The sequence below is a fragment of the Oncorhynchus masou genome, chromosome 7 (genome assembly GCF_036934945.1).
Source record: "Oncorhynchus masou masou isolate Uvic2021 chromosome 7, UVic_Omas_1.1, whole genome shotgun sequence".
Taxonomy (NCBI): Eukaryota; Metazoa; Chordata; class Actinopteri; order Salmoniformes; family Salmonidae; genus Oncorhynchus; species Oncorhynchus masou.
In genome coordinates this window covers 19,820,275-19,832,877 of record NC_088218.1, presented here as the reverse complement: position 1 = coordinate 19,832,877, position 12,603 = coordinate 19,820,275, and the positions used below count along the sequence as shown (strand labels likewise).

At 40.3% G+C, this 12,603-nt stretch overlaps 1 protein-coding gene across 2 annotated transcripts; it reads right to left on the bottom strand.

Annotated features, from left to right (window-relative positions):
* Positions 1-1,644: 1,644 nt before the first annotated feature.
* Positions 1,645-12,377, bottom strand: LOC135543473 (dipeptidyl peptidase 4-like). Of its 2 annotated transcripts, XM_064970755.1 has the most exons (25): positions 12,246-12,374; positions 12,014-12,101; positions 11,377-11,469; positions 10,930-11,021; positions 10,682-10,756; positions 10,353-10,405; positions 9,690-9,762; positions 9,216-9,336; positions 8,847-9,001; positions 8,318-8,415; positions 8,043-8,184; positions 6,386-6,424; positions 6,158-6,256; positions 5,931-6,055; positions 5,546-5,670; positions 5,228-5,278; positions 5,045-5,143; positions 4,864-4,933; positions 4,443-4,637; positions 3,493-3,547; positions 3,232-3,331; positions 3,073-3,131; positions 2,888-2,960; positions 2,572-2,645; positions 1,645-2,425 (listed from the first exon to the last, which is right to left on the bottom strand). In XM_064970755.1, exons 1-25 carry the CDS (start codon positions 12,246-12,248, stop codon positions 2,333-2,335), a joined length of 2,250 nt encoding a protein of 749 aa, XP_064826827.1. In that variant the 5' UTR covers positions 12,249-12,374; the 3' UTR covers positions 1,645-2,332. The 2 variants fall into 2 exon arrangements, with proteins under 2 accessions (XP_064826827.1, XP_064826828.1); XM_064970756.1 differs by lacking the exons at positions 1,645-2,425; positions 2,572-2,645; positions 2,888-2,960; positions 3,073-3,131 and having other exon boundaries at positions 3,290-3,364; positions 12,246-12,377.
* Between the last annotated feature and the right edge of the window lie 226 nt (positions 12,378-12,603).

Below are 12,603 nucleotides of genomic sequence, written 5' to 3'. Positions count from 1 at the left end.
CAATTATTATGTCAAACCAAAGTCATTTTGATTATATAGTACCAGTCACGTTTGGACACACCTACTCGTTCAAGGGTTTTTCTTTATTTTTACAATTTTCTACGTTGTAGGATAATAGTGAATACATCAAAACTATGAAATGACACATGGAGTCATGTAGTAACCAAAAAAAAAGTGAAACAGATCAAAATATATTTTATATTTTACATTTTTCAAAGTAGCCACCCTTTGACTTGATGACAGCTTTGCACACCCTTGGCATTGTCACAACCAGCTTAGCTTCATGAGGTCGTCATCTGGAATGCATTTCAATTAACAGGTGTGCCTTGTTAAAAGTTAATTTGTGGAATTTCTTTCCTTCTTAATGTGTTTGAGCCAATCAGTTGTGTCGTGACACGTTAATGGTGGTATACAGAAGATAGCCCTATTTGGTAAAAGACTGAGTCCATATTATGGAAAGAACAGCTCAAATAAGCAAAGAGAAACAACAGTCCATCATTACTTACTACTAGGTCAATCAATCCGGAAAATGTCAAGAACTTTTAAAGTTTCTTCAAGTGCAGTCACAAAAACCATCAAGCGCTATGATGAAACTGGCTCTCATGAGGACCGCCACAGGAAAGGAAGACTCAGAGTTACCTCTGCTGCAGAGGATAAGTTCATTAGAGTTACCATCCTCAGAAATAAATGCTTCACATAATTCAAATAACAGACACATCTCAACATCAACTGTTCAGGGGAGACTGCGTGAATCATGCCTCATGGTCGAATTGCTGCAAAACAAACACTACTAAAGGACACCAGTAAGAAGAAGAGACTTTCTTGGGCCAAGAACCACGAGCAATGGACATTAGACTGGTGGAAATCTGTCCTTTGGTCTGATGAGTCCAAATTTGAGATGGTTGGTTCCAACCACCGTGTCTTTGTGATATGCAGAGTAGGTGAATGGATGATCTCCGCATGCTTGGTTCCCACCGTGAAGCATGGAGGAGGAGGTATGATGGTGTGGGGGTGCTTTGCTGGTGACACTGCCAGTGATTTATTTAGAATTCAAGGCACACTTAACCAGCATGGCTACCACAGCATTCTGCAGCGATACTCCATCCCATCCCATCTGGTCTGCGCTTAGTGGGGCTATCATTTGTTTTTCAACAGGACAATGACCCAAAACACATCTGCAGGCTGTGTAAGGGCTAAGAAGGAGAGCGATGGAGTGCTGCAACAGATGACCTGATCTCGAAATTACTGACCTCAAACCAATTGAGATGGTTTGGGATGAGTTGGACCGCAGAGTGAAAGAAAAGCAGCCAACAAGTGCTCAGCATATGTGGGAACTCCTTTAAGACTGTTGGATTAGCATTCCTCATGAAGCTGGTTGAGAGAATGCCAAGAGTGTGCAAAGATGTCATCAAGGCAAAGGGTGCCTACTTTGAAGAATCTAAAATGTAAAATATGATTTGATTTGTTTAATACTTTTTTGATTACTACATGATTCCATATGTGTTATTTCATAGTTTTTGATGTCTTCACTATTATGTAGAAAATAGTACACCATCAAGAGAAACCCTTGAATGAGTAGGTGTGTCCAAACTTTTGACTAGTACTGTATGTACTGTCGATCCCCTACAGTAAGAATCCACAATCTAGATTTAACAATTTTATTGAAACAGTATACACACACACTGTAGGTACAAAGGTCTTCCAAGATCCCCTCTATAAAAACATGCAGTATGTTTGTACAATAAAATGCAAAGCAATATAATGTATCGACAACTAATGTTGATACCTTGAGGATAAAACAGTGCAATCAAGGCCCCTTAATGAATACAAGTCAGACATGCTTAGTCACTGGCCGATCAGCTCTCACAAAGCCCTTTGGTATTTCAATATAATCACATTCTTCATTTCAAATGTAACCTCATAACTCGCGGTGAGGCTCCGAACGAACAATGATAGATCAATCCTGCTGACGTCATTGTTTCATAACTGCATATGGAGAGGATAGTCTTTTGGAGTGTGTGTTTGGGTCCTGGCTCAAACAACTTAATTTATCAAAAATAGGACAACTTTCAATTACATTTACATCATATAGTAGACGTTCTTATGCAGCGCTACTAACATGAGCAATTGTGGTTAAGGGCCTTGCTCAAGGGCACATCGACAGATTTTTCACTGAGTCGGCTTGGGGATTTAAACCAGCGACCTTTTGGTAACTGGCCAAATGATCTTAACCGCTAGGCTACCTGCTGTCCAAGTGAATTACAAATGAATTTGGGGCCGTTTGGTTATCGTTCGGCAAGCATCAGGTTGGGCATCATGCATTCAAATGGCATCAGGCGAAGCAACTCTGGAGGAAGTGACTCATGTGGGTATAGACATGCTGATTGGCTGAACCATCAAGACCATGGTCCTTGTCCGTGTACCACTGTAGTAAAGTGATAGAAAGAAGGAATAAGCACAGATCATTTGTTTATTTGAGAAGTGTTTTCATGGAGCAGGTTCATTGAGGTATAAAGCTCTACAACCACTGATTGTGTAGATAACTCATCTATCTAAAATCAAAATATTTACCATAGCCTCAAAGTCCACTTGTTCCTCAACCAGAGCAGCAGAGATCTGAGCAGCTTGCTGAAAATGGACGTTGTCTGAAACAAATAGAAAGATTTAAATAACAATGTAACAGTATCCGATGTGCAGTGTTTTCCCTATTCTCATATGATATGGTAAAGCCCCAGGAAAAGTATAGTTAATAACACGTTTAGCTTAATCAACTAATGGGTTTTACAGAGTCAAATGAATAGTCTCGACTCTAAACATTGTACGGTTGTTAATTGCACAGGTGGTGTGTTTTTAAAGAACATTCCAGAAATACTAGAGGAGGCTTCACCATCTGCTGTCCCATGGACCAGAAGGTATTGCACTGATTTGAAGTTCTTAGCTCTGGCTGTCACTGTGGAATTCTGTAAAACACGTTTACATGGTGTTATTTCCGTGGAGAGTAATACCAGTTTGGATAGTATAAAATCGTATGTAGAAATGGCCATTTAAAACGTTGGAGTTTGGTAAACTTACTTTGTAGAATTCAGGATTTTCTGAAGGTTGATTCATGTAACGTTCTGTGTAGATTGTATCTGAAATATTGAAAGTATGGAAGATGTACGGATCATTTCCAATGATTTACACTTATATATTTAAATAGATCAATAACATATCAATAACATAATGGCATACCATAATTCTCCCACTTGGAAACTGGGGCAACTGCCATTCCACATTTGAAAACTCCACTCCCAGCTCCCAGAACCATTGACGTGACATAACCTCCATAGGACTATGAAACACAATACCAGCTGATCATGTTGGCCTTGAATTCAGATAATATTAGATTACTCAAGGCACAAAGACAAGGTGATTGTACACGTGCTGCATTTCATTACGCTGCACTTAATGGTTCCAAAGGATCATATTTTCAAACCCTATGCTTTAACTTACCCAACCCCAAATTGCTATTCTGCCTTCGTCGACAAAGCCCATATTGGTGAATTCCCTGAAAGAGAAAAGTGACTTGCTGTGTTTGGGAACCACCAGCACAAACACAAATTCATTTAAACGTGAGGGTCAGTTAAAAGGGGTTCTAAAGGACCATGCCCACTGATGGTCCTTGGTCTAACTCTAATCTCTACTGTCCTCAGTCTCTCTGACGTGAAATAAGGGAAAGGTAAGTCATGTTGCCTTCCAGCTGACCCCATGTGACCTCTGATCAGTCATCTGATCATTAGCCTGGTGGTCAGATCTGTAGGTACTTTAACCAACACCTCTGTCACGTCCTTTGTCTACCAGACAGGATATATTTAGCATGAAAGTGGAGATGAATAGGAGTTGGATAAAGATCTGTCAACCAGGCTATTGCATCATAAAGCTCAAACCAAAAAAGCCTTGGAATCTCTAAATATCCATGTAGAAATATATTGTGTTATATAATGTTTATTTATTATTTATTTTTTTACCACATTTTCTCTCCAATTATGTCTCCACTGTAACTCCCGTCCGAAAACACAACCCAACTAAGCCGCACTGCTTCTTGACACAATTGGCCCAGACGCACAAATGTGTCGGAGGAAACACTGTACACCTGGTGACCGTGTCAGCGTACACTATGCCCGGCCCGCCACAGGAGTCGCTAGTGCGCGATGGGACAAGGATATCCCTACCGGCCAAACCCTCCCCTAACCTGAACGACGCTGGGCCAATTGTGCACCGTCCCATGGGTTTCCCGATCGCGGCCGGCTGCAACAGCCTGGATTCGAACCCAGAATCTTTATATATCATGTTATCTTAATGTCACTTTTGCAGTGTGACACAGTATAATACAAAGCAACCTGTTTGAGTCAGTTGGGCATAGCTATCGACTTGGCTACTGTTCAACCACAGTTCAACCTTACTTTGCGGCCATTATCTGATCTTCCACCTCATAGGTTCCCAGACGTCGGTAGATGGAGTGCATTAGCTTGTCGCCTTGGTAACCACTTCCCCTTCCATCAAAGCTGGCAACGATGACCTTCTCCGTGCTCGCCAGGTATGCGGCCCAGCCTAACCTGTAGCGGAAGTCTGCTGTCTGACTGCAAGGCCCTGCATACCTGGAACACAAAAGAGACAGACAAACATTATTGTTAGTTCCCAGAGTTTTCCCTGACCACTTGAGTTTACCAGAAAACACTGCAGACTTCTGAATTTAACTAGGGCCAAGAGTATTTCCTGCTTTAGTCATGTGGTCAGGATTAACTCCAGGCCCTCCTTATTGGTACAGCAATTCATCATAAGACAATGCAGATCATGTATTCACAGAGGTTAATTAATTCGTACACATCAATAAGTAAGGGGTATTTCTTGGATTTGTCAAATCCAGGAGGCAGGGTCATCTGGTACCAAAGATCTGTCGGGAAAAACAGAAGCATCCATCAATGGATATCAAGTTAGAGATGTCCCATGGTTTTAATATCAGATGAAAGATTCAATTCAAGTCTTTAATAGTTGAAAGCCTTACTAAATTCCCCTTGCTTGATAAAGTCACGTCTCATGGTGGGCATGTGGATCTCAGACAGAAGGCCTTCCAAAGCCGTATTGTCCTCAAGAACCTGAATCTCTAAACGATGAGAACATGCACTGTGACTTTGATTGGCTTATATCATTTATTTCCATCACACACTAGTAAATGTAACTGGCCTACCTGAACCAGCATCCCTGTTGTCCCTGAGAGTATACAGAGGTAGTCCAGGACCTGTGGAGACAAACACATATTTAATATAGTGTGTGTGTATGTCCTCCCAAATGATCTAGAAGCACTACTACTACAGAAACTATTATTTTAAAGTGAATATACCGGCTGGGATATTGTTTAGGGATGTCACAGCTACAGTATTGTGATGACTTGACTGCACAAACAATGTTGGAGTAGTGTGTTGTGTAGTGTAGTGTAGTGTAGTGTAGTGTAGTGTAGTGTAGTGTAGTGTAGTGTGTGTGTGTGTGTTGTGTGTGGCTGACAGACCTGAGCAGTCCATGCGGAAGAAAGATGCATCATGGCTGAAGTAAGCTGAGTTGTATTGACACCTGTCCTCATTCAGGGTACAGGTCAGGCACTGGGTGGTGGGGGGGGTGGCTCCGAGAGTGATCCTGACACACACACACACACACACACACACACACACACACACACACACACACACACACACACACACACACACACACACACACACACACACACACACACACACACACACACACACACACACACACACACACACAAAAACAACTGACATGACTCTATTGGCTACAACTATAGAGTTGTAAGTCATAGGTTATGCATGTTAGAAATGAGTACTGCGTGAGCATGACAGAACGACGGCATGAAAATGAAAGAGTGGTATTCGTACTTGTAAATGTTTCTCCCTCCTGGCTTGTGACCGTATTGGTTGCTTGAATAGTAAATGGCGTTATTAGTCACTTTTAAAATGTCAACGACCTCCCAAGTCCCTGAGGTGACAGCTGTTGCTGTGCCCTGCAAGGACCCCATACAAATATTACAAATTAAGTGTGTATCATAACCATGTCTCGGTTACTGAGAAGATGCATGAAGAGAAGTGTACTACTTAGTACTTACACCTGTTACGTGATGGATATGTTTGTAGCCGTTATTGTCACTCATCACAATGTAAAAACTTTCTTTGTCCGCCGATAAAGTAGGATTAGAAGGTGAAAACTAGAAGAAACAAAGATAATGTATTTATTTACAGGAATAATCCATGCTTGTTACTTGGTAAAATATGTTTTTATGGCCCAGGGATAATGTAAACATGTTCATATTGTTGTGTTCGTATTAACTACCCACCCGTCCAATCCAACCTGTCTTGCTTGTAACGTCAAGTTTCTGAAAACACAACAAAAAAGTATAGAATTTGATAGTTTATTGTGACATACAGTTGAAGTCGGAAGTTTACATACACGTAGGTTGGAGTCATTAAAACTCATTTTTCAACCACTCCACAAATTTGTTGTTAACAAACTATAGTTTTGGCAAGTCGGTTAGGACATCTACTTTGTGCATGACACAAGTCATTTTTCCAACAGTTGTTTACAGACAGATTATTTAACTAATAATTCACTGTAACACAATTCCAGTGGGTCAGAAGTTTACATACACTAAGTTGACTCTGCCTTTAAACAGCTTGGAAAATTCCAGAAAATGATGTCATGGCTTTAGAAGCTTCTGATAGGCTAATTGACATCATTTGAGTCATTTGGAGGTGTACCTGTGGATGTATTTCAAGGCCTACCTTCAAACTCAGCTCATCTTTGCTTGAAATCATGGGAAAATCAAAAGAAATCAGCCAAGACCTCAGAAAAAAATTGAGACCTCCACAAGTCTGGTTCATCCTTGGGAGCAATTTCCAAATGCCTGAAGGTACCATGTTCATCTGTACAAACAATATTACGCAAGTATAAACACCATGGGGCCAACCAGCCATCATACCGCTCAGGAAGGAGACGCGTTCTGTCTCCTAGACATGAACGTTCTTTGGTGCGAAAAGTGCAAATCAATCCCAGAACAACAGCAAAGGACCTTGTGAAGATACTGGAGGAAACAGGCACAAAAGTATCTATATCCACAGTAATACGAGTCCTATATTGACATAACCTGAAAGGCCGCTCAGCAAGGAAGAAGCTACTGCTCCAGTTTGCAACTGCACATGGGGACATCATGGGGACATCATACTTTTTGTAGAAATGTCTGATGAAACGAAAATGGAACTGTTTGGAAGCTTGCAAGCTGAAGAACACTATCCCAAACATGAAGCACGGGGGTGGCAGCATCATGTTGTGGGGGTGCTTTGCTGCAGGAGGGACTGGTGCACTTCACAAAAGAGATTGCATCACGAGGTCGGAAAATTATGTGGATATATTGAAGCAACATCTCAAGACATTAATCAGGAAGTTAAAGCTTGGTCGCAAATGGGTCTTCCAAATGGACAATGACCCCAAGCATACTTCCAAAGTTGTGACAAAATGGCTTAAGAACAACAAAGTTAAGGTATTGGAGGGGCCATCACAAAGCCCTGACCTCAGTCCTATCAAACAATTTGTGGGCAGAACTGAAAAAGCGCGTGCGATCAAGGAGGCCTAGAATCCTGACTCAGTTATACCAGCTCTGTCAGGAGGAATGGGCCAAAATTCACCCAACTTATTGTGGGAAGCTTGTGGAAGGCTACCCGAAACGTTTGACCCAAGTTAAACAATTTAAAGGCAATGCTACCAAATACTAATTGAGTGAATGTTAAATTCTGACCCCCTGGGAATGTGATGAAAGAAATAAAAGCTGAAATAAATCATTCTCTCTACTATTTTTCTGACAGTTCACATTCTTAAAATAAAGTGGTGATCCTAACTGACCTAAGACATAGAATTTTTACTGGGATTAAATGTCAGGAATTGTGCAGAACTGAGATTAAATGTATTTGGGGGGGGGGGGGGGGGGTGTTATGACGTACCTCTAACGCATTCTCGGTCCAGGTGTTTCCGACTGTGTTGAAGTCGTAGATCTGAAAGCGGAGCTCATTCTGTTTCCTCTTCTGCCACTGGACAGCGATGCGTTCATCCGTTACCCAGGTGACTGTGGCCAAATAGTGATCACTGTAAAAACACGGAAACAACCCCACTTGTCTCACAGCTTGCACCTAAAATTGATTTTAAAATTCCAATGCAATGCGTTTCTCTCCTACTGAATACATTGTTTAATGTACTGTGTACTACAGAGTTTCATTACCCTGCACCAACTGAAGCTGGCACAACAACTTCTGTGATGTTTGATATGTTTGTAGTATCATACACAAACAGCTTCACCACTGGATTGGGAGTACCAGGCTAGAAGATGGAGAAAAAATGCATTTATGCAAAACAATTACAATGAAATAAAAACAAACTTTGGGTCTTATAGGTTTCTTTCTTACAAGCAACCACATCTTTAAAATGTATTTTGTTAACGTATTGTTTTAGAATGACTCACACAGTATCAATGCAATAATATGTGACAATACAGAGTGTATGACTATTCAAATACATAGTCGTCAAGAGAGGTTTCCGAACTGGGAAATCATGGACCAATATCATTTTATTGGGACAGCTTAGACCTGAATGTACCCTGAGTTGTGATAAAACAACATGCTTTTAACCCAGAGGCCTTATGGTCCAGAGTCCAGTTCCCTTATCAACTGCCTCAGAACCTCATGCCAATAATGACCTACTCCAGCACACTTTTTACATACACATCAAACATACATAAAGTGTTATCTTACCTTAGGATAGGGGAACATGACCGTGTCGGGATACTGTTCTTTCCCATACCAGGAATACTCTATGTTTTGGACCAGAGTGTCGTTAAACTCAGCATAGGCCAGATACCTCCCTCCAGGTGACCACCACATTGCCTCATAAGAAGAGAACATTTCCTCTAACAAAACAATCAAAAACCACAATTAGGCTGCATCAGGATGGCACATCGATTTTGTGTGTTGTGGCTTAAGCTGTTCACAGACGTCTGTGTTGTCAAAAGAGAAACTTGTTCATGTATACTCACATTTGACACAATTCACATCACAGTGCTGACTAATATGTAGTAAGAGGTATGTAAGATTGACAGCTGCCTTCTTGTAGGTATTGCTTACCCTCATACACCCAATCTGGGATGCCATTTAAGATTTGGTTGTGTTTTCCGTTGGAGGTCACCTGCATGGCCTTAGCAGTAGGGCTGTTCTTCACATAAACATCATTTCCCCACACAAAGGCCTGTATGTTAGAGGAACAGAGATATTGAGATTAGTCTTCATGACTCGAGTTCCTCTTTAAACATGGTATAACACTGCAATATGCACAATAGTGTGCAATGTCTTTTGGTTACCTGAAATAGTATGTTTAGAGTAACAGTAGCCTGTTATTACATGTTGTGAATAAGTTATTTATTTGGTGCGCGTTGAAAATGTGATCTTTGAGCGTTCCAGCTTTGAACTGAAGACAAACAAAGGTGCATGTTGTGTTGTTGGGTGAGTCCTATTGATGATGAGTGTTTGGAAGACATGTAATGGGTAAGACACCAGAAACAAGATGGTTTCTGGTTTCTCTCAAGTGTCCTTTTAACCTACCATTTTGTTCCCTGTTGGCGCCCATGCAAACAAATGGACTCGATGAGGAATGTCTGGTGTACTGAGAAATGTCCTAAAATGAGAATAAATAAAAACGGAACAGTATTAATGTCTTTGAGTTTGACAAAACACCATATACAGTTCATTCGGGAAAGTATTCAGACCCCTTGACTTTTTCCACAATTTGTTATGTTACAGCCAATTTTCTAAAACGTGTTAAATAGTTTGAACCTGAGCTCAATTTCGAGTCTCAGCAAAGGCTCTGAATACTTATGTAAATAAGGTATTTCTGTTTTTTAATTGTAATAAATTTGCAAAGATTTCTAAGCCGGTTTTCATTTTGTCATTATGGGGTATTGGGTGTAGTTTGATGAGGAAATGTTTTTATTTAATCCATTTTGGAATAAGGCTGTATTGTGACAGAACGTGGAAAAGGGGAAGGGGTCTGAATACTTTCCGAATGCACTGTAGATGCGTCCCTATAAATCATTTGCAGTAAACATTACAGTGTATGGCCCTCTTCAGTTTCTCTATTTGTTGAGTATTGTTGACCATTTCCTGCACTAGTCCATTGAATAAAATAAAATGTCCTATATTCTCCACACTGCATATGCATAGTGTATAGTACACATTTGCAGACAAGAAAAATTGAAAGAGACTTACGAGCCTGCCAAATCATAGAGAGAATATGAAGCTGTGAAGGAGTGTCTCCATATCTGTTGAAACATATTAAGCAAATTATAATTAGGAATTTGATTAGTAGCACAGATCAATTACTTATATTAATTAATTAATGAGTACATTCATTCGATTAAATGTATTCATTTTTTAAAACTTCATTTATCCCTGCAGGGCAATTACTTTGGGCACATATGTCTGATTCTGCAACAACAACAACAACAACCACCACATCACAGTGACATACCACACATAGCTACTTCACAGCAGGATAGTACAACAACAACAAATCATTAAATATCACAAGACATTACCTTGGTCCAATTGCTCTTGAAAGCAACATATTTTTGATCAGCAGACACTACATAGTCGTAGGCAGCCACTTGATCCTGGTGTTCAACAAAAAAAAGGAGCTGTGTTATACATGACACAAACACTCCTTCCTTCACCATACTTGCTTCCAAATATGCGTAGACAGACAGACAGACAGACAGACAGACAGACAGACAGACAGACAGACAGACAGACAGACAGACAGACAGACCCATGAGGCGTATCTTACAAATGTGATGCTGCTCAGGAATTCTGAGTTGTTTCCTGTAATCAGGTTGTGAAGGAAGATGGAGCCGTCTTTTTCATGCAGATACTCATGGTCTGTCAGGGAGCGGAAAGAAGAGAGGAGTTGTATAATAACACACTGACATTTAAGTTGAAATATCAGCACTGTTGCTAGTCAGGTCTCTGCTTAGCACTGATGATTTAACAAAAAGCCAAAGTGTGCCATTTAAATAGGGACAGTATATAGGCCTACTATTGTTTTTTTTTAAATTGTTTCTTAACATTTTGTAAAGGGAACATTGTATTGTTGGCTTACATCTAAACGTGCATCCTTCCAAGGTTAGAGTGTTGTGTAATACATTCCAGGCACACAATTACTGACTGGATTGAGCATAACAGCCATCCACTCATTTACATACAGTTGATTGATGAGGCTTCTAGGGTGTTTTACCTGAGATCCAGCGCATGTTGTAGGATCTGGCCCTGATGGAGCTATTGAAGACATCACTGAGAGTGAACGTCCTCTGAGCCGTCACTTTTTCCTCTGAAACGTGGGGCTCAAAGTTAGCGTTCACTGATTTCTTGTACTGTCTATACTAGGAGGAATGTACCAGTGACGTCGACAACAAGTCATCGGCTACTGTAATGACTCGTAAGACTACAATGCATTTTCACATGATTAAACAGGTCTTGATAAAAAATAGATACGGATCACGGGAGGACTATAAGATTGTAACAGATAACAATGGGTTAGAGCTGTAGAGCTGCTATAACTGAGGTAAATGTGCTAGTAGGCTACACAAATGTGGTACCTGCATAGAAGATGTGATATTGCAACAAGGTGCTGCATTTCTAAAGCATTAAAGCACTAGGTCTACATGTTTGTATGTCACATGGATTATGTAAAAATGTTTATTTTATGCCATGTTCTTTTACAATAATAAAACATTATTATCCAGTGCATGCAGTGTTCTATTGTAGTAATAAAATACTTATTCTGAACAGAGTTTTACATAAAAATGTTTTACGGTTATGGTAGGCTACAATTGAATGGGTCATTGAAAGCAACTGAAAGTGGTACCACTCACCGTTCAGATATATTGCTGTGGGCACTGCTATCAAGGTGATGACGACAGCAAGCCCCAAAAGTCCCAACAGCACCTTACCTATGGTATTCTGTCAAAGGTGAATAGAATGACGGGGAAAAATGTTATGAAATAAATAGTTGTTTGAGGTATCTAGATTTGCGACACTTATTCACAAAAGAAATGCTATGTTATATTATAAACAAATTCTTATTGTTGAGTTTTGAAGTTTTACCATCCTGCTGACTTGAAGGTGGTGAATCCGTTTGTATACAAAATCACATTGAGCGTAAACACGTTACCCACTAAACTGTTGAAGTGTAAATTATGCAAAATAAAGTTCTGCGCAAGATCATTTCCGTTAAATATTAGATCAACGTCGGTTATAAAGGTGGGGCAATACAATTCCGAAGTCCAAAGCAAAGCTCGTAAAATTTGAACGTGTCTTATTTTCCCCAGAGCCTGTTTTAGTGGAGAAGTTTATGCTTACTCACAGTCTAATCTATTGACGGATTGCATCCATACACAACTTTCATACACAGTGAAACCATCCACTTTGTAGTTGAACCGTTGTCCGAACAGGAAAAGCCTTC